Here is a 25,832-nt window from a genome sequence, read left to right as displayed (position 1 = left end):
GGTGGCGTTTGTAAGCTAGATTGTCTATATGTTGGTAACCTAGATGCATCAAGTGACAACCTTCTTTCAGCTACTTCGATTTCGTGAGTTAAAAGTGATTCTGCTCTTATTATGAAAACATCAAGGGTGCCTACAGCACCCTTGCGCTTACTCATAATTGGGTTTGAGTCTCTTGCTAGAATGAATTAATGTACTCGAGCACACCCACAATAGCAATGATAGGATGGTAACTATTACAATTACTAATACAATATAGCAAGCAAGTATTAGTCTTTACCCCTTAATACCACTTCGAACTCCACTATTCGAGCGCTTACCCCTATGTATGTGTCCGAGTATATCTTAGAGAATTATCCCAGTCCAGTCTCATACAGTCGCGGACGGGCCCCCCCCCTATGCCCGGGCTTCGCCCGTCGCCACCAACGCGCATCCCGCGAGGCAGGAGCCCTAAAATCCCTTTAAGCGTCTCCTGGCGCTTGGTTTCCTTGTCTGCGGCGTGCGCGCCGCAGGTGATGCAGAGAGATAGAGTCCCCGGGGGTCCGAGATGCAGGACCAGCGGCCCCCGTGTAGCAGGAGGAGCGGCCCCCGTGTTGCAAGAGAAACAGTGGCAGCACAGGTAAGGGTAGAGTTAGTGGCAGAATCCTCCCTGGAATCCCTTTAAGCGCCTCCAGGCGCTTGGTTTCCTCTATATGGTTTTTCTATAAATGCAAAAATGCCTTCATGGAAGGAGAAGTCTCACTTTTTGAAAAATATTATAGGATCCTGCAGATATGCACAGATCGTATTGTTTGCAAATGTAAAGAAGATAGCAGGACTAAAAGTACGTAAAATGTCTTCAAAGGATGGGACAAATATTCAATGCCACTGTGGGAAATTTTTGGGAGGGATAGGGGTTGGAGACGTGTGTAGCTAGTATATTTTTCACTTTCATTGTGTACTACTGAATATCTGAATAAAATATTTAAAAATAAAAGCACCTTCTATGCTTACAATCGGAGTGACTAATGCACAAGTTACTTACCTTCGGTAACGATATATCTGTAAGAAACAGTAGTTAGTGTTAGATTCCTTACCTTAGAATATCCCCAGGCGTCAGACTGGATCTGGAAAGGTTTGCCTAGCAGTACCCCTGCGCGTCGGTAGGCGTTGTCTGCGGCTCCGCGTCCGTCGTCGGCGTTGTGGTCGCGGGGATGAAGTCGGAGTACTTAGACGCCACCCTCACACGATGACGTCAGTTCTTGTACATAGCTTTCCGCGCCAGGAACGCAGAGCCATGACTGAGACCGACACTGGCGCCATGAAACTAGGGCCCTCAAAGGGAAATACCTTAACCCTAGATACAGGTTCGCAGAACGGGGAGGATGGGTGGGGCGGTAAGGAATCTAACACTAACTACTGTTTCTTACAGATATATCGTTACTGAAGGTAAGTAACTAGTGCGTCTGAAAGAAACAGGTTAGAGTTAGATTCCTTAGCTTAGAATAGATACCCCAGCAATACCAACCCCAGTGGTGGGTCTGCGAACCAAGATCACACCAGAAAGTCCTGGAGAACAGAACGTCCGAAAAAGCCATCTCTCCGGATTTGGCTGTCCAGCCAGCAAATGGCCTCAACTGCCGCCGCTCAATCTCCACGCATGGAGGTGGAGGCTGGACAGGTTCGGGTGGAGGACCGTCCCCTGCTCCTGCGACAGAAGGTCCTCCTGAAGAGGCAGACGAATCGGGGGATCGACTGACATGCTGAGTAGCTCTGGATAGCAAAACCTTTGTGCCCAGTCCGGAGCCACAAGGATGACTTGGGCCCGGTCACGCCTGATCTCCTTCAGCACTCTGGGCAGAAGTGGTATAGGGAGAAAGGCGTACAACAGACCGCAGCTCCACTCGCGACGAAAGGCGTCTCCGAGCGAGTGCCGCCTTGGAAATTCCAACGCGCAGAACTGATGACACTGCACGTTCTCTTCGGTGGCGAATAGATCTAACCAAGGCTCTCCCCTCTGCTAAAAGAGGCATTGCGCCACGTCCGAGTTCAGATGCCATTCGTGAGCCATCATGCACACGCGGCTGAGTTCATCCACCCTGGCGTTCAGGGAACCTGCCAGGTGTTGAACCTCCAGGGCGATGCCCTGGCGTTCCAGCCATGTCCAGAGGCACAGAGCCTCCTGACAAAGGGTCCACGACCCCACCCTGCCTTGTTTGTTGCAGCACCGCATGGCGGTGGGGTTGTCCGTGAACACCTGCACTACACTTCCCCGGACAGAGGGAGGGAATGCCTTCAGTGCAAGCCGGATTGCCCGCAGCTCCAGATGGTTGATGTGGAGCCGGGACTCCACCGGAGACCAGAGGCCTCTGATCTCCCTCTCCCCCATGTGGCCCCCCCCCAACCCAGGAGGGACGCATCTGTCACCACTACGTGCTCCGGTTGGGGTAGTAAGAGAGATCTGCCGCTGACCCAATCGCGGTTCGTAAGCCACCACTGCAACTACCTGGCAGTGCCCTCCGAGATTCAAACGTGGTCGGACAGATTTCCCTGATGCTGTGCCCACTGAATCTTCAGGTCCCACTGCAGAGCCCGCATCCGCCACCTGGCGTGATGCACCAGAAGGATGCAGGAGGCCATCACCCCCAGGAGCCGCAGCGCCAATCTGACCGAGACTCAGTCTGGATAAAGGCCGAAAGATCGGAATCAGAGCCTGAATATCCCAAACCAGTTGTTCGGGGGGATAAACCCGAAACAGCGCTGAGTCCAGAACCGCTCCAATGAAAAGGAGCTTTTGAGAGGGGCACAGGTGTGACTTCGGCACGTTGATGGAGAACCCCAGCAAGTGCAGGAGTTCGGCTGTAGTCTGGAGGTGGGAAACAACTGTCTGGGGCGTGCCCGCCTTCAACAACCAGTCGTCGAGATAGGGGGAAGACTGAAACCCCTAATCTGCGCAGATGAGCTGCCACCACCGCAATCACTTTCACGAACACCTGTGGGGCGCTGGTAAGGCCGAAGGGGAGCACGGTAAACTGAAAGTGCTCGTGGCCTACCGTGAACCACAAGTAACGCTGGTGAGCCGGCAGGACGGGGATGTGGAAATTTGTGTCCTGCAAACCCAACGCTACCATCCAGTCTTCTGGGTCCAGGGCAGCTAGGACCTGAGCCAAAGTCAGCATCTTGAACTTCTCCTTCCAGAGGAAGCCGTTGACACTCCGTAGGTCCAAGATAGGGGGTAGGCATCCTTTGCCCTTCTTGGGTACCAGAAAGTAGTGGGAATAGCAACCACGTCCTACTTCTGGCCCAGGACCGCGCTTGACGGCCCCCATGGCCAAGAGGGCCGTAACTTCCTCCTGGAGAAGCCGCAAGTGATCCCCCGACATGCGGTGGTACTGCGGTGGCATGGGTGGAGGGGTCGCCTCGAAGGGGAGGGAGTATCCCCTTCGGACGATTTGCATCACCCACCTGTACGATGTGATGGAGCGCCAGTGAAGGTGGTGATGGCGAACCCTGCCCCCCACTGGTGTCGAATGGGCCTGACAATTTGGACTAGGAGGATTTTGAGGCAATGCCGCGGGTATGGATTGACCTTGCCGTTGTCCCCCGGCACCGCCACAGCAGTTACCACGTCCGCGTTGAGGTTGGTTCTGCGGCCTGTGGCTAGCTGGACGTGAGGGGGCGCCCCTTCCTTGGCCATGAAAGGCGGAAGTTTGCTGGCATTGGCCGAGGCCCAAGGACTTGGCCGTAGCCCTGGAGTCCTTGAAACGCTCTAGCGCACTGTCCGCCTTGTCGCAAAGAAGCGACGGCCATCAAAGGGCATGTCCATATGGGAGGCTTGGACATTGCCCGAAAAGTTGGCGGACCTCAGCCAGGCGTGGCGGAAAACCACCACCGTCGTTGCAATCGCCCTGCCTAGCGAGTCCGTGGTATCCATTCCACACTGAATGGAATAGCGTGCTGCGTCCCTGCCCTCTGCAAGGGCTTGGGTAAGCTTTGCCTGGACCTCCGCCGAGCACTGCGGCAGCACTTCCGCAACCATATCCCACAGAGAGTGGGAGTAACGGCCCAAAAGGCAGGCGGTGTTGACAGACCGCAACCCCAAACTCAGTGAGGAGAACAGTTTCTTGCCAAACTGATCGTACCTTTTGGATTCCCAAACCGGAGGGGCGGTCGGGAATGCGGTCTGGGAGGTTGAGGCCTGGATCACCAGGCTCTCAGAGGTGGGGTGAACGGACAGGGAACTGGGGTCGTCCGGAGCCAGGCAGTGGCGTCGGGCCACATTCCAATCTACAGGGAGGCCTGTAGAGGGCTTGGACCAGGTGCCCAACAGAGCGTCAGTGAGGGCTTTGTTGAACGGCAGGAGAAGCTCCAAGGAGCTTGCCTGCGGTTTGAGAACCTCAGTGAGGAGGTTAGTCCTCACGGCCGCGACCGGGAGCTCAAGAGCCAAGGCCTTGGCTGCCCTAGTCAACACCACACTGTAAGCAGCCCCCTCCTCCGTAGCCAAGGTAGGAGGGGAGACAAATCCAGTGTCTGGTGAAGTGTCCAGACCACTGGCCTCCCCCAGTTCGTCTGCCCAGTCCTGGCTCAACGGGCATTGCAGTGCCAGAGGGTCCTCAGACCCTTCCCAATCCCCCTCATCCTCCATCTCCTGAAAGTCAGGAATAAATGAAGGAGCCGGGTCATCGGTGAAGGGCTCACCAATCGGCGTCAAAGACGGCGCCGGTCCGACTCTGGTTGGGGATCGGGGACGGTGTTGGGGGCGACACCCTTGGTGACGGCGCCGGCGGAGGGGTCGTGAGGTCAACCAGCGTCATCACGGATCCAGACGAACCCTGCGGCGTCGGGACCGGAGTCGTTGACGGCACCGGGGCCAAAGCACCCGACAGCGCCGGGGCTGGAGCCGCAGGCCCGTTTGGGCTCCCAGACGGACCCGCGGGGCTTGAAGGCACCTCGGCGGGACCAGACGGAGGGAAGCGCAACCTCATGGCCGTGAGGAAGGCGCTGATCTCCTCCAGCGTCGCGTGTAGCCCAGGGACCGGTTGGTATGAAGCTGGACGTGGCGCTTGCGGCTCTGGTGGAGCCGCGTGGGCGGTGTTGCCCGAACCCCCGGGCGCGTCGCACAAGCGTCGGGGGGAGTCAGAAGAGCGATGTTGCTTCTTCGACGCCTTGTGCCTCGACTTACCTGAGGCCTTGGAGCCCAACGAGAAGGTGTCGACTTGCTGAGCTGTGATGACTGTGGCCCGCAACCGGTCCCTCAACCTCCTCCTGGACCGGGACCTTGAGCGGCGCGGGCCGACTGCTGGATCTCGAGGCGCTTACGGGACCGCTCCCGCCTAGCCTTCGACATCAAAGCCCACCAGTCGGGGCATGACTTGTCATCGTGGTCGGCCCGAAGCAGTAAAGGCACAGACGATGGGGGTCGGTACCCGACATCATGCGGTTACAGTCGTAGCATGGTTTGAACCCGGGCATCCCTATCGGCGTCAAAGATTGACTAGGAGTACTGCTCTTCCCGGATCTGCGCTTGCTGGCGCGGAAAAAAGAACTGACGTCAGCGCGCAAGGTTAGCATCTTAAGTACTCAGAAGCCGTCATCCCGGCGACCACGCCGCCGCCGGCGGAGCCGCAGACGACGCCTACCGACGCGCAGGGGTAATGCAAAACTTTCCAGATCCAGTCTGACGCCTGGGGATATTCTAAGGTAAGGAATCTAACACTAACCTGTTTCTTTCAGATGCAACGGTTTATACATTCCAGATAAACAGAAATCCACATATCTGAGTCGCAAAGCCATATGTGGCTGCTTTCAGAGTAAATAAATTGTGTAATAAAAATATGCCGCTCGGCATTACGTGCGGACATTACATTTCCAGCCTTGATTGTTGGGTTTCTGGAGTACCATAATTAACTAACCGTAAGTTTGCTATTTAACCACTTCTACTGTTCGATCGATTTTTACTGTTCAACTGTGGTAAAATATGATTTGAAATTTTTTAATGACAATGTACCGATTTGTGGATTCAATTTGTAATGCTTTTAAGGATATTTTTCTTTTATCCAAATAAAGATTTTACACACTTCTACTGTTCTTTTAAGGCTAATCAAATGTCATACCATATTTCCATTTAAGCAACAGTGGCTACTGAAATAATTACATCATAAGATAATGCTCCCATCTTGCCTCTTTCTGAAGGTAACTACAAAGGGCCTAACACATACATGACAGTGAGTGTACAGAGAACCACTCAAGATTTAGATCAGACTTGTAATGTGTCTGGAGAATGGAGTTGACCTACAGAAAGTGCTGCACTCACTCTGCCTCTGCAAGAGGATATTTACCTCAAACCGGAGGAGACTAAAATCAGGTTTTTTTTTAAAGATTAGCAGGACAGCATCTACAATGTTCTTGAAAATAAAACACTGAACTAAAAAAAACAGACAACAAAAATATTGATCGTGCAAGTATCATACAGCATTCAAATATGGCTGATAATGCTATCCAGGCTCAACCCAGTGGTCATATCTGGGACAGCGCTCGTGTTGGCCACTTCCTCTCAATCTGTACTTCGTTCCAACACCCATGTCAAAATTCATTCCAAAAGGCTCAGTTGTGAGGTTGTTATTGTTGGAAGTGGGGGTATTTATCACTCACCACCAAATGCTGGAGGCGGGAATCCCTGTCCCACACCGCTGTCGCCAAGTGCGAGATCTGGACTCCTCATTTCAAGTAAGGCTAAGTAAGGACACCGTCTGAGATAGTCCTGCTCAACCCCTCAGTAGCTTGGCACGAGCAGCCAGGCTTATCTCCAAGGCACGAGTGTACAGTATGTGCAACCACACTCGCAGCAACCCAATGATGTTACCACAAATAGACTCCACACAAGTTTTCTATAAAATGAGTATACTCTTTATACAAGAAGACATACGATATGACCACACAATACAAAACCAACATACAATAACGGGTATGTTAGACCTGACATCATTGGCTTGAGTCTCTCCTCCATTTTTCTGTTTGCCTCTACTGTTTTACGATGTTTTGCTGGTATATGCTTTGGGCGCCGTGTCACTGCTGATCAGTGCCATAGCGCAAGTGCTCCCTATGTTAAAATGATGTATCTATTGTATCCATGTTTGGCTTATTTGGTTTACTGACAGTCCCTAGTCTAGTGCACCAGGAGTGCTGGGGCTTGTAAATACAAATGCCGCTCGTGGGCTTGCAGCACGTGTTGTGCCACCCACAGGAGCGGCCTTGTAAAAGAATGTCTACGGGTCGGTCATTGCGAGACCCACGTGCAGTCTTGCACTGTCACGTCGGCTGCGCAGGTATACCTACTTGCCAGCCCCTCCAACCTTCCCTTAACTTCATGTTAGTCACCCCTATGGTAGGCCCATGGGCAGGGTGCATTGTAAGTGTAAGGTAGGACAAGCCTGACCAAGTTGACATGTCCTGATAGTGAAGTGCCGCCATCTTAGTGCTTCACTATTGCGAGGTAGCCTGCTCTCCGTTGGATAGAATGGGCCGCCGGGATTATTAATGCTATGATCCTAGCTGGCTCGGAGAGTACGGTGCAATGTCGAGTTTGGTATCCCTGAACTCGGGGTTTAATTACGCATCCGTTGGTGTGGATGGTTTTTGGACTCTGGGTTCGAAAGTAGTACTTTTAGAAAGTGTCTATTTTCTTGTCTAACCATATCTGGTCTCTGCTGGTCTTACATGTGTGTGACAGGAGCTGGGTGGCTCCAAGAGGTCTGGATGAGTCAGTGTGGGATGAGTGGGACATTTACGTTGAGAGTAGGGGGAGAGTAGTTGTTGATAGCCTGCCTTGCCTGATACAATGCTGGCTCCACCTCCTGCCAAGCGACTGATGGCTCTGTGCCTGCCATGGACGATCCTAGCCCCACCTCCTGCCAGGAGGGCGATAGCTCTGCTCCTGCCAGTATCAATGCTGGCTCCACCTCCTGCGGGGCGTCTGAGGACCCGGCCCGGCTCAATGAATAGGCCAGGTGCTACTGCCTAGCTCCACCCACCACAGACCCAGGGTGTTGGGAAACCCCCGGCCTAGACAAAGGGATCAAAGACGAAAAGGGGTATAAGAGAAGGACCCCTGAACTAGGAAATCAGATCACTTCTGACAAGGAACCCTGTAACCAAGGACAAGAAGCCTGCTGATCTAAAGGACTGCCTACCCCTTCTGCCAGTGTGCTGTTGTTGGGGGAATCCTGCAGTGCTTCTTTATTTTTGCCAAGGAACCAGGAGAGAGGAACTGTGTGTGTACTCTCACGCTTGCTAAGAAAATCTCCAAGGACTGGAAGAGTGCCAGTCTCCTGCCGAAGTCACAGGGCTAAAGGACTTCACCTGCTAAAAAGTGCTATTTGCTGGAAGTGTGAATCCAGCACCTCTGAAAGAACCAGCAATCACGACGATCGGACGCTGGGCCCGACCGACGCCAGCAGCCACGCCAGTGAGTAGGAGTACGGCTCTAACTCCAGAGGACCTCGTGTCTGCCCCGCTGCTGATCGCCTCAACCGTGTGCCCTTCGACGCCGTGAGCGCTGCTCACTCTGTGCAACTGCATCATCGACAACGCCTGCTGAGGCCTGATCGACACCGAAGACGCGACGCCGGATTGCTCGACGCCGCTGATCATCGTATGCTTCATTTTCCTAAGGTACTGTGTTGTTGGGGGTCCGTGTGACTCCAGGCCCGGCGCAGCGCTCCTCGCGGTCGAAGCCGAACCTGTGGATTATCTTTGCCCCGGCGTTGTGTAGCTCCCGTGTGAGTTACCCTGTTGCTAAGAACTGTGTTTCCAAGAAGAAGAATTGCTTGATACTAAAGACTTTTGTGCTAAAGAAGAAACTACCTTTGAACTATCCTTTTTCCTTCCCGAACGTATTTATTCCGATTGTGTACAGTTTTGCCGTTATTTGGTCTTGTGCTAAGTCTTATATAAAAATACTTATTTTTATAATACTACTGTGTCGTGTCCATTTGTAGTGTATTCACTTTATTACTGTATGTGGTCATAATTGCTTAACACACAGCCTCTGAGATAAGCCTGTTCTGCTCTGCCAAGCTACCAAGGGGGTGAGCAGGGGTTATCGAAGGGTGTGATCCCCTTGCCCTGACTAGAAAAGGAGTGTCCCTATTTGTCAGAAGTGTATACCTCTGCCAACTAGAGACAGCCGGTTCTAACATTGGATGCAGCGGTGAGGATTTGGACCTTGCATTTATGACCCATGTACAGTGATTAGTGTGCGCTACGTAGTGAAAGCAGACCATAGCGCAGTCACAATCTAATTGGGAAGGATCCTATTTTTGTTCTCCGCTTTCCTGAAACTTGATTTTCTGAACACTGCCAGTTTTAGCCATGAGTGACAACGGAGTCACTGCCCCTGCTATCGTTGTTGTTGAAGAGTTCGAGAGGAGTAAGCTAAAGAGATACAAGAAAGATGAGCTGAAACACTTTTGCAACCAGTTTGAAGTTCCTACCACCGGCCTCTCGAGAAAAGATGATTTTTATAAAGCATTACAGGCCTGGTGGGAGTCCAGAAATCCCTCTGATGTGGTGGTGGTACCCACAGAGGAAGGGGATGAGGAGGTGCCAGTGAATGGACCTGTGCCCTCTCCCGGAAGCAGTGTTTCCTCCAAAGGTCTTTCCCCTGAAGAAAGAGAAGAAAGGGCGAAAGAGCGAGCTTACAACATGGAGATGGCAAGGCTAAAGATAAATGGGCAGTTGGAGTTAGAAAATGCAAGATGTAGAAGGGAAGCTGATTTAGAGATCAAAAAGTTGGAGTTTGAACGAGAGAAGTTAGCTTTGGAGCGTGAAGCCAGGTTGAGGGAACTGGATATCCAAGCTAAGAAGTTAGAATTGAATCCCTCTGGTGGCAGCAACCCATCCGAGCCTGCAGGAAGTAAGTTTTACTTTCCCAAAGATGTGATAAAAGATTATCATAGGAACGAAGATATTGGTCAGTGGTTTAAAGCATATGAGTTAGCATTGTTGGCCCACCAGGTCCCTGAGAAGAATTGGGGAGCGGGGTTGTGGGGTCGCTTTGTGAATGAGGGAAGAGATACCCTGTTAGACATGCCTGTTGCGGATAGGATGTCGTATGCTCATATGAAAGATGCTTTAATGTTGCGATATGGTTTAACCCCCGAGCAGTACAGGCAAGCTTTTAGAGAATGTAAGAAGTTGCCTGGTACGACGTGGGTTGAATATGTGTCTTATTTTTGCAGAGCCATGGATAGTTGGGTAAAGGGCAGCAAAGTGGAAAGTTATGAAGCTCTCTATGATTTGTTTGCGTGGGAGCACTTGTCTAATAACTGTTTTCCAGAGCTGCGCCAGCACCTGATTGATAGCAAGATATCTAACCCTAGAAAACTTGCTGAGGAGGCGGACCGCTGGGTCAGTACCAGGGTCCACAAGGGTCCAGTGGGAGACTCAGCCAAAGGTGGGCAGGGTCCCCAGCAGAAGAGTGGGGGGGACAAGGGTAAACAGAAGGAGTCTCAGAAAGGGCCCCAAAGTAATCCCCAAGGGAACCAAGGGAAAGGTTCCCAGCCTCCCCCTGAGAAGAAGCCAGGGGCCCCGACGGGTAAACCTGTTCATAGGGGCCCCCTAACCTGCTACGGTTGTGGGCAGGTGGGACACCGGTTTTATGACCCCCAGTGTCCCAAGAAGGATTCGAATGCACCGCCGCGTGCACCCCCTCGTCAGTTGGCAAGTGTAGCCTTGGGAGGGGAGGAGATGGTTGTCCATGGTGGGAGGGGTCCCGCAGAAATGTCCCTGGTCTCGCTAGGAGACATGCAAATGGTCCCTCCACCCCCTCTGCCTAGTAACACTAGTAAATATAGGCAGTGGGTGACCATTAATGGCCATAGAGTGGAAGCTCTCAGAGACACCGGAGCGAGTGTGACAGCTGTCAAGTGTCACTTGGTGTCCAGAGAGCAGGTGGTTCCCCACGCATTCTACCACGTGATAGCTGCCGATAACTCCCAGAAAGAGTGTGAGGTGGCTCAGGTTTCCTTTGAATGGGGGGGGGGGGAGTTTCAGGTACTCTTCAGGTTGCTGTGAGGCCCGCCATGCCTGTCGACTGTCTCCTGGGCAATGATTTGGAAGACTCCCCTTGGGCTAAGGTGGAGCGAGCGGCGCACTTGAAAATGTTGGATGTACCGGAGTGGGTGTGTGCAACCACTCGATCCATGACAGCGAGTAAGGGTGTTGATGGGGTCCCGGAGCCTGAAAGTACGGCCCAGGACCCAGCTGTGAAGAGAAGAGGCAGGAGGCGCGGGAAACCGGCCCCGTTGTTCCCGTGGTCCAGAAGGAGGTAGACCCTGAGGGGGATGCCCTGGAGCCCACAGGGGAACAAATTGCCGAACTGGGAGATCTGCCCGAGCTGACCCACTGGCAGCAGGATGGTGGTCCCTCCAGGGAGGAATTCTGTGCGGAACAGAAGGTGTGCCCTTCTCTTGTGGGCATGAGGCAGCAGGCCTCAGCCCAATCCTCAGGTGATCAGTCAGGGTCACATTTTGTGTACTGGGAGAACGACCTCCTGTATAGCGAGCCTAAGGCTGCTGAGCCTGGGTCAGCCCGTGTGCTGGTGGTACCCCAGCGCTTCAGAGCCTTCCTACTGGGTTTGGCTCATGACGTACCGTTAGCTGGACATCTGGGGCAGGACAAGACCTAAGACAGGCTTGTCACCCATTTTTATTGGCCTCAGATGCGTAGGGATGTAGACATCCATTGCAAGACTTGTCGCACTTGCCAGGCAAGTGGGAAAAGCGGAAGGAAGCAGAAGGCTCCCCTCCAACCTTTTCCGGTGGTCAGCACCCCCTTTGACCGGGTGGGTATTGACATTGTTGGGCCCCTGGACCCCAAGACAGCCCTGGGCAACAGGTTCATCCTGGTCTTGGTGGACCATGCCACAAGGTACCCGGAAGCCATCCCTCTCAGGACAGTGACGGCCCCCGTGGTGGGACGGGCACTGATGGGTGTTTTCTCCCGGATGGGGTTCCCCAGAGAGGTGGTGTCCGACCGAGGCACCAACTTCATTTCAAACTACATGAAGTCTCTGTGGAAGGAGTGTGGGGTAACCTACAAGTTCACCACTCCTTACCACCCTCAAGGAAATGGGCTGGTTGAAAGATTCAACCGGACCCTGAAAGGCATGATTATGGGTCTTGAAGAACCAATGAGGCGGAAATGGGACGTCCTCTTGCCATGCCTGTTGTTTGCTTACCGTGAGGTGCCGCAGAAGGCTCTAGGGTTCAGCCCCTTTGAGCTCTTATACGGTCACCCGGTAAGAGGGCCTTTGAGTCTGGTCAAGGAAGGCTGGGAGCAATCTCCCAGGAAACCCCTCCAGGATGTATACAGCTACATGCTGGCCTTTCGGAACCAGACTCGGCGCTTCAGAGAACTTGCTCAGGCAAATCTGGAGGCCAGCCAGGAGGAGATGAAGCGATGGTACGACCGGAATGCCACTCTGGTAGAGCTTCAGCCTGGTCAGGAAGTGTGGGTCATGTCCCCTGTGGAACCTTGTGCGCTCAAGGACAGGTGGACTGGACCGTTTAAGGTTGTGGAGAAGAAGAGCGATGTCACCTACTTGGTGGACTTGAAATCTCCCAGGAACCCCTTGCGGGTCCTGCATGTCAACCGTTTGAAGCCCCACTTAGAAAGGTCCGAAGTGGGCATGCTCCTAGCTACAGATGATGGAACAGAGGAGGAGAGTGAGCCTCTTCCTGACCTCCTGTATGCTAAAGAGCAAGACGGGTCAGTGGATGGTGTGGTCCTCTCTGACACACTGACCCTTGAGCAGAAACAGGAATGTCGCCACCTGTTGGGACAATTCCCGGATCTGTTTTCCTTGGTTCCGGGTGTCACGCATTGGTGTGTCCATGACGTTGACACCGGAGACAGCCCTCCTGTGAAGCACAAGGCTTACAGGGTGACTGACAAGGTCAGAGCGTACATTAAGGAGGAGGTCTCCAAAATGTTCGCGTTAGGGGTGATTGAGTCCTCTAGCAGTCCTTGGGCCAGCCCAGTGGTCTTGGTCCCGAAGGCTGCAGCGCCTGGTGCTTCACCAGAACTCCGGTTCTGCGTGGATTACCGAGGACTCAATTCGGTCACGAAGACTGACGCTCACCCCATCCCCAGAGCTGATGAGCTCATCGATCGGTTGGGGGCTGCCCGGTACCTTAGTACGTTCGATTTAACGTCTGGGTACTGGCAGATCGCCTTGACTGATGGGGCAAAAGAGAGGTCAGCGTTCTCCACACCAGATGGGCTATACCAGTTCCGGGTGATGCCCTTTGGGATGAAGAATGCCCCTGCCACCTTCCAGAGGTTGGTCAACCAGGTCTTGGCTGGACTGGAGGAATTCAGCGCCGCCTACCTGGACGACATCGCAGTGTTCAGCGCCAGCTGGGAGGAACACTTGCGCCACCTCCAGGAAGTGTTGTTGGCCCTGCGCGGAGCAGGCCTCACAATCAAAGCCAGTAAGTGCCAGATTGGGCAGGGTTCTGTGGTGTACTTGGGGCACCAAGTAGGGAGCGGTAAGGTGGCCCCCCTGCAACCCAAGATTGATACCATCCTGGCTTGGGCACCGCCCAAAACCCAAACACAGGTGAGAGCCTTCTTAGGACTCACGGGTTATTACAGGAGGTTTGTCAAGGATTACGGCAACATTGTGCACCCCTTGACCTCGCTGACTTCCAGGAAGCAGCCACGCAACGTGATCTGGACTGATGCCTGTCAAACGGCCTTTGACACCCTGAAAACTGCAATGTGCACAGCACCTATACTCCAAGCACCCGACTTTTCGAAAGAATTCATTGTTCAGACGGACGCTTCAGAGCATGGCGTGGGGGCTGTTCTAGCTCAGGTGAATGAAGAGGGCCGAGACTTGCCGGTAGCCTTCATCAGTAGGAGGTTACTTCCCAGGGAAACGAGGTGGAGTGCGATAGAGAGAGAAGCATTTGCTGTGGTCTGGGCGCTGAAGAAGCTAAGACCCTACCTGTTTGGGACTCACTTCCGGGTTCAGACAGACCACAGGCCCCTCAGATGGTTGATGCAAATGAGGGGTGAGAATCCAAAACTGTTGAGGTGGTCCATTGCTCTACAGGGGATGGACTTTACGGTGGAACACCGCCCTGGTACAGATCACGCCAATGCTGATGGTCTGTCCAGATTTTTCCGCCTTAGTGATGAGGACTCCCTAGGTTAAGGGTAGTTCTCCCCACATTTCAGCTGGAGGGGACACGTGTTAGACCTGACATCATTGGCTTGAGTCTCTCCACCATTTTTCTGTTGGCCTCTACTGTTTTACGATGTTTTGCTGGTATATGCTTTGGGCGCCGTGTCACTGCTGATCAGTGCCATAGCGCAAGTGCTCCCTATGTTAAAATGATGTATCTATTGTATCCATGTTTGGCTTATTTGGTTTACTGACAGTCCCTAGTCTAGTGCACCAGGAGTGCCGGGGCTTGTAAATACAAATGCCGCTCGTGGGCTTGCAGCACGTGTTGTGCCACCCACAGGAGCGGCCTTGTAAAAGAAGGTCTACGGGTCGGTCATTGCGAGACCCACGTGCAGTCTTGCACTGTCACGTCGGCTGCGCAGGTATACCTACTTGCCAGCCCCTCCAACCTTCCCTTAACTTCATGTTAGTCACCCCTATGGTAGGCCCATGGGCAGGGTGCATTGTAAGTGTAAGGTAGGACAAGCCTGACCAAGTTGGCATGTGCTGATAGTGAAGTGCCGCCATCTTAGTGCTTCACTATTGCGAGGTAGCCTGCTCTCCGTTGGATAGAATGGGCCGCCGGGATTATTAATGCTATGATCCTAGCTGGCTCGGAGAGTACGGTGCAATGTCGAGTTTGGTATCCCTGAACTCGGGGTTTAATTACGCATCCGTTGGTGTGGATGGTTTTTGGACTCTGGGTTCGAAAGTAGTACTTTTAGAAAGTGTCTATTTTCTTGTCTAACCATATCTGGTCTCTGCTGGTCTTACGTGTGTGTGACAGGAGCTGGGTGGCTCCAAGAGGTCTGGATGAGTCAGTGTGGGATGAGTGGGACATTTACGTTGAGAGTAGGGGGAGAGTAGTTGTTGATAGCCTGCCTTGCCTGATACAATGCTGGCTCCACCTCCTGCCAAGCGACTGATGGCTCTGTGCCTGCCATGGACGATCCTAGCCCCACCTCCTGCCAGGAGGGCGATAGCTCTGCTCCTGCCAGTATCAATGCTGGCTCCACCTCCTGCGGGGCGTCTGAGGACCCGGCCCGGCTCAATGAATAGGCCAGGTGCTACTGCCTAGCTCCACCCACCGCAGACCCAGGGTGTTGGGAAACCCCCGGCCTAGACAAAGGGATCAAAGACGAAAAGGGGTATAAGAGAAGGACCCCTGAACTAGGAAATCAGATCACTTCTGACAAGGAACCCTGTAACCAAGGACAAGAAGCCTGCTGATCTAAAGGACTGCCTACCCCTTCTGCCAGTGTGCTGTTGTTGGGGGAATCCTGCAGTGCTTCTTTATTTTTGCCAAGGAACCAGGAGAGAGGAACTGTGTGTGTACTCTCACGCTTGCTAAGAAAATCTCCAAGGACTGGAAGAGTGCCAGTCTCCTGCCGAAGTCACAGGGCTAAAGGACTTCACCTGCTAAAAAGTGCTATTTGCTGGAAGTGTGAATCCAGCACCTCTGAAAGAACCAGCAATCACGACGATCGGACACTGGGCCCGACCGACGCCAGCAGCCACGCCAGTGAGTAGGAGTACGGCTCTAACTCCAGAGGACCTCGTGTCTGCCCCGCTGCTGATCGCCTCAACCGTGTGCCCTTCGACGCCGTGAGCGCTGCTCACTCTGTGCAACTGCATCATCGACAACGCCTGCTGAGGCCTGATCGACACCGAAGACGCGACGCCGGATTGCTCGAGGCCGCTGATCATCGTATGCTTCATTTTCCTAAGGTACTGTGTTGTTGGGGGTCCGTGTGACTCCAGGCCCGGCGCAGCGCTCCTCGCGGTCAACGCCGAACCTGTGGATTATCTTTGCCCCGGCGTTGTGTAGCTCCCGTGTGAGTTACCCTGTTGCTAAGAACTGTGTTTCCAAGAAGAAGAATTGCTTGATACTAAAGACTTTTGTGCTAAAGAAGAAACTACCTTTGAACTATCCTTTTTCCTTCCCGAACGTATTTATTCCGATTGTGTACAGTTTTGCCGTTATTTGGTCTTGTGCTAAGTCTTATATAAAAATACTTATTTTTATAATACTACTGTGTCGTGTCCATTTGTAGTGTATTCACTTTATTACTGTATGTGGTCATAATTGCTTAACACACAGCCTCTGAGATAAGCCTGTTCTGCTCTGCCAAGCTACCAAGGGGGTGAGCAGGGGTTATCGAAGGGTGTGATCCCCTTGCCCTGACTAGAAAAGGAGTGTCCCTATTTGTCAGAAGTGTATACCTCTGCCAACTAGAGACAGCCGGTTCTAACAGGGTAGTATTCCTTTCGGTGGTTTGGTAGGTTCTAATCCCAATAACTGCTTCTAACCAACAGTTAAGCTTACTTCTTTTTAATTTCAAAGTATTTTATTAAAACGTTTTTTATACATACAATTGTCATCACTTCACCATCGCAGGGAAACATCACAAACTGGCTGTACTTGTCACCAATTCCAAAAGGTTAGGCAAGTCGTATTGCTAGAATCACACGTTGCAAAAGAAAAGAAATACTGCAATGCGTAACAATATACTCCTGTACTGTGCATAAGAGAAACAATGCCATACGTAGCACCACAGTCATGTACTTTGCAATAGAAGGAATAATGCAATGTGTATCACTACCAGCATGCCCTGTGCAAGGAAGGAACAAAGCAATATGTCATGCTACAATCATGTACTGTGCAGTGAAGAAATATTGCAATGCGCCACGTTATAATCATGTACCGTGCAAGGGGCAAATAACGCAGTGCGTAGCGCACCAAGCATGTAGTTCATCAGGCACAAATAAGGTCAGGTGTCATACGACTGTTCAATAGTTTTCTTAGCAGCAATAATGCAAAGTGTAATACAACAGTTTAGGTGCTCTGGTAACGGTTGCACCCAATATGGATCAATGATGACAGAAAGTACCGCTTCTTACTCCTGACCCAGTACTGCCCCTCCATGGGCCAGCACGGGCTTTGATCCAAGCCAAAGCAAGAGGCTCAAACAGCTGACAGAAGCTAGAGGCAAGAGAGTGTCCCTCCTGGCTCGCACACCACCCCAGGTGGTGATCCACGTTACCTGGGGGGGGCGCAACCACACTCGCCTCTCCTCTCCTCCTTCAGTGACTTGGGCCTTGATCCAGAACTCCGTCAATGGGCATGGTGAGCTCGGGCCAGCAGGCTCAGCTGCTCCAGGGCTGCCGGTCCGGGCCGCTGCTGTTTCACTCCGAGGGCCCAATGACCGGGCCCTCCTTCCGGCGGTCTCAGTGGACACTGAGACCCGCACTCAGCACTGTGGAAACTTACTTCGATTTCGGTGCACCCACTACCCAGGCACTTCTCACCAACACCTCTGGTTGCACCCACACACAAGTACTCTACATGTCCGGGACTTGCCTCGTCTCTGGTGCACACGATGACCGGGCGCTCTTCACCAACGCCTTGGCTTGCACCTTGACACACACCCTGCACGTCCGAATCCTACCTCTTCATCCGGTGCACACAACGACCAGGCGCTCTTCACCAACGCCTTGGCTGCACCTCGACATGTACACTGTGCGTCAGAGTCTCACCTCTTCTCCCGGTGCACACGATGACCCGACGTTCTTCACCAACACCCTGGCTTGCACCACGATACGCACCCTGTGCGTCCGAGACTCACTTCTTCGCTCAGTGCACACCAAGACCAGACCCTCTTCATCAACACCTTGGCTGCACCACGACACGCAACCCTGCGCGTCCGAGACTCACTTCTTCGTTCAGTGCACACAACAACCAGGCGCTCCTAATCAACGCCTTCGTTGGCGCCACGACACGCACCCTGCGTGTCCGTGTCTCCTCTATTCTTCCGGTGCACACAACAACCAGGCGCTCCTCACCAACACCACGACACGCACCCTGCGTGTCTTAGTCTCCTCTCTTCTTCCGGTACACACGACCAGGCACTCCTCACCAACACCCTGGCTTGCACAACGACACGCACCCTGCGCGTCCGAGTCTCACCTTGTCTCCCGGTGCACACAACGACCAGGCGCTCCTCACTAATGCCTTGGCTGCACAGCAACTCGCACCGTGCGTGTCCGAGACTCTGCTTACTCCTGCGTGTCCATTATCACAAGGCACAACTTTTGAGGTTCTCATGCTGCAAAAGCATGCGCCACCGTGTTGCTTGGGACTTCTCTGGAAACTTTTATGTTCCTGCGTTTCCAAACAGGGAGCCAGCTCATCTTGGAACCTTGGGGTTCAAGACACATCACAGTCTTCATCAAGTAGGGGGACCCAACGCCTCCAAGCATAAGTCCCAATAGCCTCTCCCTTGGTGAGAACAGCAAACTGCAGACCAGCCCCAGATCACGAAGAAAGAGTAGGTCTTTTCCCAGCAGTCTCTTCAGATGCTCCTTCCTTAGCAGAAGTTCCTCTTGACCACGAAATTGGTCCAAGCCTTTTAATCTCAATCCATTTCTGTTTCATTCCAACATTCAGGGGTTTGAGCTCTCATAGTTATACCCCTTAATGTCTGAAGTTTATTGTGCTCAGGGGTCCCTGACCCCTCTCTAAATCAGTTCTGGGTGTCTCCCTCCAATGTTACCTTTCTCCCTTTGATACGGAGGATCTGGATCCTTAATCACTGAGCAGGAGATGGGTCAGTTGGTTTATAGCACCAGCCCAGGGCTTTCCACCTCCCGGGCTTCTCCTCCCTCTACTCTCCAGATGCAGGGCAGACTGCTGCCATCTCAACCCCTCCCTGTGTCAAGACCTCTCCCACCTCTACTCACCTCTCAGATCCAGACAGTCAATCCACATTCAACAAAGACACACAGAAATGCTTAAAGCACACAACTCACCACTTTCTAAAAGAGTGGTTTCTGAACACCTAATGACAAAACCACTTTCACAGAAAGATGTGTTATGACACTGAGTTCATAGATACTTCACTTCACCTGTCCACTTTAAACTTCTAGGAAACTAGGCTAACAATCAACACCCAGCCTCCCCCATTCTGTCCTATGGGCAGGATGGCCTTTCAGCAGTGAAAAAAGAAATGGAGTGTTTTTCCCTGTCAGGACATAACACACACCTTTGTATATGTCCTGCCTTTTACCTACACTGCACCCTGCCCTGGATGTTACCCGGGACCTACAACAGGGGTGCCCAATGTGTTATGCAAAAGGGAAAGTAAAGCCTGACAAGTGGTTGCACTTGTCAGGACAACATGCTAACTTGGCAAACTGCGCGCAGGCCCTACACTGCAGGCCTGAGTTCCCTTCTCTGCGCGCCTTTGCATTACTAGCCCTGGCACACACAGTGCACATCACTAGGGACTTTACTGGTAAGGCAAACATACCAATCATGGTCAACCAATTACCATTACACTTTACATAGGGAACACTTGTACTTTGACACTGATCAGCAGTGGCAAAGTACCCAAAGCATCTAAATTGGTAACTCTATGTCAGGTAAACGGTCTAGGGGGAGAGCAAAAAGTTGAGGGAACTTTAGCCATAAGGCAAAGTCCCGCAGTTATGTTAAGGAACTGTAAAGAATGATTACCCTTGGGTGTCTTGGCGCTGACTAAAAGCTGAGCTTGCTAGACCAAAACATTTAATTGTTAAGGCCAGGTCTTAATCTCCTTTCTAAATTCCAACGGGGAAGGAATGGCTCTGATACGTGCTGAGAGGACATTCCATAATTTTGATGTGCAGAATATGATACGCATGCCTCCCCAGTTTGCCTTTTTTTAATTTTAGGAATTGCTAAAGTTTTAGAATTTGCGGATCGTAAAGCTCTATTGGGGATGTACCACCTGAACGCATTCCTAAGAAATTCTGGTCTCCTATTCGTCCCTCTTGAAATTATACAATCAGCGACATCTTCTCAATCAACTTACCCTACTACACAGAAACATGTTTGTCTCCTTGACATCTTACGCATCCAACATTCAACTTAAAATTCACATATGAGGTCATTATTATTTGCTTGCACTCTGCTACACTACAACAATTTTAGCAGATGTTTTCACAGCACCTATTAACAATTCTTTACACCGACTCCTCTACTGTTTATTGGACATATGAAATAGTCTGATACAGCAGAGCCAAGCCGAGGTTTCGAAAGGATTGCTCCGCTGAAAGGCCTGAGACCTTTGTCCTGATGAAGAACCCTTCAAATTATTTTGTGGGGTCAAAACATCAACATTTTCAGTTCTGGAATGCTTTAATGTAAGAAATCCTTATACAGGCAGATTTTTGGAGAGCAGCTTGTTCTCTGATTACAAGTTACTACAGCCAAAACCTTTGTGTTATGTCTTAATATGTTAATTGGACAGTTGTTTTTATTTGCACTTTATTGCACATCAGTGCATGGTGCTGCCAGCTCATCAAACAACTGTAGCATCCTTGTCCTTTACACTTTATTTGTTTTCCTGTGAATTATAATTTCCTTTTTAACTATAAATAAAACATCTAATACATTTTAACATTATCGTTTTTCCCTCTTGTAACTTGGAGCTGCTTCAACAAATGTTCTTATTTTGAAATGCTCCATTAACTTTTAAAAACAGAGGAGTTCATTAGTTGACCTTAAAAAGTGTCATTTGTGTTTGTGAATGACCCGAAAAGAACCCCTTTGTATTAATGAAGTGAAAGGTAAGGCATAGACGAGCAAATATTCCTGAGTCACAGTAATGGGACGAAAGCTATGCTAGAAAAGCTATTACAATTACAGTAACCAGAACATCAAGCGAGTACTGTGGATCATGTAATTGAGTTCAGATATTCTCTTTCATTTTCTATTTAGTGAAATGCATAACTAATCAATGTGTTGCTCGAAGACTAAACGAGTTTTGAAACAGGCAATAACCGTGAACGCCTGAAAAGAACACGGTTCAGGTTTCCTTGCCACCTCCCTTATTTTGTTTGTACTTGGTATCACAAAAAAGTGGTACATAAATATCAGAAACCCTTTTATAGAGTATTTTGCTTTTCAATAAATGAGTCGAATTTGCATGTTATGTTGTCAATCCACAAAACAGAAGTAAAATGTTTTTACTATTGGCAAGATGAATGTACATCTTGATAATGCACAAATCATTGCATGCTAACCTGGTAGTGCGCCCAGCAAGCCTCCCAGATGCGCAGTGCCTCCGCACATGGGAACTCGCGTTTAAAGCAGAGGAGGATCCAGCGGTGGCAGAAGAGCATCTGCAGACCATCCTCGCCCAGAGAGACAAGATGCTGGTAGAACTGGGGGTGCATCAGTCGCAGCAATTCTCGAAGGTACATCTGAAAAATCAGTGCATCAGCTTTCAGGTTTGCTACTGTCATTCTCAAAGCCCCTCTCCATAAATGATAACATCTAAACCAGTTCCCCATGTCCTTCAACAAGCTGTCAGCCTTGCGAGTCAATCTCTTCTCTCCCAAAGTCCTGCACCCAAGATTATGCCATCCGCTGGGCCTAATCTGCTGACGCATCACAACCACAATCCAATATCTGAACCCATCATCCCTATCTCAGATCTTTGAGCACTCCCAATGTTTTACTGCTGGCTGCTGCAATGCCTTTTAAAAGGAGGGCCTGCTGCTGTCCCATACTACCCACTCACCTCAAAAGGTTGTTGCTGAAGTCAAACATCCACTCCCAGAGCTATACTACTACTTTCCTGCACCCTGCCTTCCTCTCAGAGATGTACTGCTGCAGTTGTGTACCTTGGACACCCACTCTGAGAGGGTTACTGACATAGTGCTTCACAGCTTAGACCAGAAGGGGGTGGGTACTACAACAGGCCTATACACCTTCTCTGCCCTTAGGGGTGTACTGCTATTATTCTCAGAACATCAACCAACCCCAGAGAAAGGCATTGCTGCATACCCACATTGCACAGGCTTACCAGTTGTTTTTCCATGTCCTCGTCCCTCGGGGAGCTGATGAAGATGGTATTCTGCATCAAGCCCACAAAACACCAGAAAGTATCTGACTCGTCCAGCACTTCTGTCAAGATTGGAGCCACCAGGTCTGACATGCCCTGAGAGTACCCAATGCTTGGGTTGTAGATGGCATAGTTCAGCAGGATCCTCCTTAAGAAGAGGAAGTATATGAGGAGAGTTCAGGGGGATTGTTTCACATCTCATCCTGCAAGCAAGCTCAGACTAAACAAATTAAATACATAGACAGTGGCAGCAGATAGGGATTGGGACGCCCATCGCTTCTGTATTTTCCAGGTATGCTGCACACCTTTAGAATAGCCCCAACGTAGCCTTAGAGCTCTGTATTTTTTCTTAAATTATCACTACTTCAACACGTCTCTTTCCCCATTAATACAATCACAAAGAATGCCCAATCCTAATTTTGAGCAATTTTCTGCTACGCTATTTTAAGGTCACTTTCGCTTCCACTCCATTAAGTCTTAATTTATCACCACTTTAGTAAAACCACATCTCAACAGTAATATGCTTACCTGCACTACGGATTTATACAATGTATACACTGTAGTTATCTCACAGTCTCTCTCCCAAGTCTCCAATACTCTAGGTATACCTCTGGTTCATATACTATCTCGCCTATTCCTCATGTTTTACATACCAGATTAGGCCCCTGTGCTTGGGAAAAGCATGGAATGTGACATCCTCAAACTCGACACCATACACAGGAAGTAGCCTCAAGAGCAAGGCACAATAGTTCCTGCTCTAGCCTCCAGAGTGTGGGCTCAATTATTCAGTTTATAAACTCAAGATTATGCTTAGTTAGTGATGTGTATGCTGGTAATGAATGCATAATTCTTTTCTATTAGTGAAACCTCGCCCTACACATCCAAGGACATAACACTGACTTGTATAGCATATGGACAGATTGAATTCATAGACAATTCCTCTCCAGTGTGAAGGTTTATGATGCTGCTCAATCTCCACTGTATTCCACTGATGATCTCTAATCCGTCTATACCTTCCTGGACATGCCCTATGGTAATAGAGGTAGACCTGAATACTTGTATAAGCTAATTGGCATGGTGGTAGTTGGTGATGGCACAGGGCAAATGTGGTAGGAGGAATGTAGGTGGTGAATGTAGAAGGTTGCAGATGGCGCTGGTAGGTGGTTTGGGAAAGTGCAAAGTGGCAGAGGGTAAAAGAAGATTATAGAGTTCATACAGGGCTAAAGAGGGTTGAGCTTAGACAGGACGGGCCTCTATAGGAGTGTAGGTAGGTGATGAAAGGTCAGTGTGAGGAATCACCTCATGGACTCCACGTTGGGGTTATCCTCTCCACGAAAGAAGGGGTTGCTGCGATCTGTCCGCACCACATCTTTGTCCACAGTGAACTGCACATTTCGCCAGAACTCTTTCTGCTGTTCGGGGGACATTGTGAGCCTGAGAAGAAAACATGAGAGTGAATGGGTGAGTGAAGACAACTGAAACAAATGAAAACAGGTAAGGATGGACAGGGAGGGAGAACTGCGCAGGAGTGATGGGTAAGCCAAGGAACCTACATGATGAGAAGGCTGAGCAGCAGCAACACGTGAGAGACACTCTGGCAAAGCAGGGATAAGGGTAAAAAGAGTGTAGGAGAACCTGAACGTAGAGGACATGAGGGTCGATGCCTACAAATGAAAAGATCATTTACTTATACTTAACTCCAAATACATACATGTTTAAAATCTTGGGATTTCATTGCATTCGTGACAAAAAGCAATAATCTACAGTTGTGCCGACCGCAATCATACCGACATTTTTCAGTTTAAGAACACAACTAAACGAAAGGTAGACAATTCGATTTATAGCCGTCTCACTCCGAGCACAGGGAGTGGGCTGCAGGGACCTGTTCCACGGAAGGTCCTTGTCATTAGGCCTCCGAGGATAAACCGATGGGAGAAATATTATAACACACAATAAGACGTGAGTGTCAGACATGCAGATTTGACACGATCAGTGCTTAATTTGTAAAAAAGAAAATATGTGCCAGGAGGCCACTGCAGCTTGCATCACACATTTCCCCTGCTATGCTGCCAATGATAACAACAACACAACTAATAACCATTGTAATCCTACAAGTGTGAAAATTCGGACTATTACAGGCCCCCACAGCTATGAGACTGGCTTGGGCAGCAGGTAATAGTGATTTTTAGGTTTTGCCTGGCGAGCTGCGCACTGCGCAGCTGCAGGGAAAACCTTATGAGAAGAGTAGAGTGCTCTGGTCCCCGCCTCGGTTTCCATTGGCTAGCTCCATAAATGGAGGCTAGCCATTGGAACAGAGATCTGTCTGTCATGGCCGGACCAGATTCGTGGGCGTTCCCGCGATTTCTTCCCTCTCCGCCCCTCTGTGCGTGTCATCTCGGCGGTGGGCGTTTTTTTTTTAGGTGTGTTTTGTTTATTCCAGGCCGACCGCCACCGGAAGAAGTCCAGGTGAGTGCCTGTTCCCGCCCCCCCTCCCGCTGACCGTGTGCCGTTCCCGCACCCCCCTCCCGCTGTCCGTGCATTTCCCGCCCCCCTCCCGCTGTCCGTTCCCGCCCCCCCCTCCCGCTGTGCGTGTGCCCGTAAGTGCTTGTTTTGGGTTGCAAGAACCACTGTTTGTGAAGCGGTGTCACAGTACGGAAGGAGGCAGGACTGTCAACAAACACAAGTGCAACGATAAAGGTCGCTTGCGAAAACCTGCAATCGTTAGCAAACAGGTCGACATCACATTTCATCAGATCAGGATCTCCAGGGCATTCGCATTGGACGGATTAACCACTACGTAGGCTGCGCGCGCGTCAAGTGACTGTTGTAACCCTGGGGGCCGAGAAGGAGGAGGGCTGAATCCATAGGGGAGGGCGGATAACTTTCCCCATAGCTGCGGGGTGTGTTAGGGCAGCTATCGGCATGCCTCATTCAGGCACCTTTGACGACGTAGAGGAGTGGGAAGGTGTGGGAGCGCTGCCGCCCCCCTCCCTGTCTGATACGTTTCATTCAGCGACAGCAGCATGTCCGAAGAGCCCGCGGATTTCAACAGAGGCAACCCCAAACTCAACGATTTGCCCAGCCACGCTGCAGTAGTAAAGAAGGCGATCCTTGTCATACGGCAGAAAGCTGAGAACGAGGGCTCGCGCTGGCCCCTGGGTTTGTCAGACGAGTTCTTATTTCGGTTCCTTCGAGCCAGAGACTTCCACATTGATCTGGCGTTCAAGGTAAACAAATGCACGTTTTCGTGTCACTGATTCATATTGTTGTCTACGATGGTTTTCATTGCATACACTTGGAGTTGCTCATTATTTGCGAGGCACTGCGTCCGCCAGTTACTTTGCCTCGGGCTGTCTGTGGCTGTGATTCCTCCTGGAGAGGTTCTCTACCAATTTTGTTCCTCTGCCACGTTGGTGTCCGTGGGTAGTTTGTGTGATGTGGGTATCCCTCAGAGGTGTTTTGTAGGGTGGGGTTATTGTAACCTTCTTGGCCTAACTCTACCAATGCTGTGTGTGTAGTGGAGTATCACTACATGGCAGCCAGCATGGGGGTGTTGGTCTGGATGCTTGATGCCTAATCTATGTCAGCAATGGTAGTCAGTAAGGAGATCAACAAGAGGGAGGAAGAGGTAGAGCCGCGTGGCACTGAGGTGGGCACGTCCTCCTCATGCACAAGTAACTATAATCAAAAAGGGTCCACCTCAAAAGGGGGTCTGTTTGTATGTATCCTGGTGT

General features: G+C 50.9%; 1 protein-coding gene across 3 annotated transcripts in view; it reads right to left on the bottom strand.

The window, feature by feature from the left end:
• TBC1D16 (TBC1 domain family member 16) overlaps positions 1–25,832 on the bottom strand; it is a 960,039-nt gene that overhangs the window by 88,738 nt on the left and 845,469 nt on the right. For all 3 annotated transcript variants that reach the window (XM_086931055.1, XM_086931054.1, XM_086931056.1), the window contains exons 9-11: positions 23,398–23,532; positions 22,060–22,246; positions 21,275–21,454 (exon numbers count right to left, since the gene is read on the bottom strand). In XM_086931055.1, the coding sequence (XP_086787181.1) occupies positions 21,275–21,454; positions 22,060–22,246; positions 23,398–23,532 (502 nt within the window). The remainder of the gene's footprint in view (positions 1–21,274; positions 21,455–22,059; positions 22,247–23,397; positions 23,533–25,832) is intronic.

The sequence above is a fragment of the Lissotriton vulgaris genome, chromosome 7 (genome assembly GCF_964263255.1).
Source record: "Lissotriton vulgaris chromosome 7, aLisVul1.2, whole genome shotgun sequence".
NCBI lineage: Eukaryota > Metazoa > Chordata > Amphibia > Caudata > Salamandridae > Lissotriton > Lissotriton vulgaris.
The sequence above is the reverse complement of the archived record's forward strand: the minus strand, read 5'-3'. Positions and strand labels throughout refer to the sequence as shown.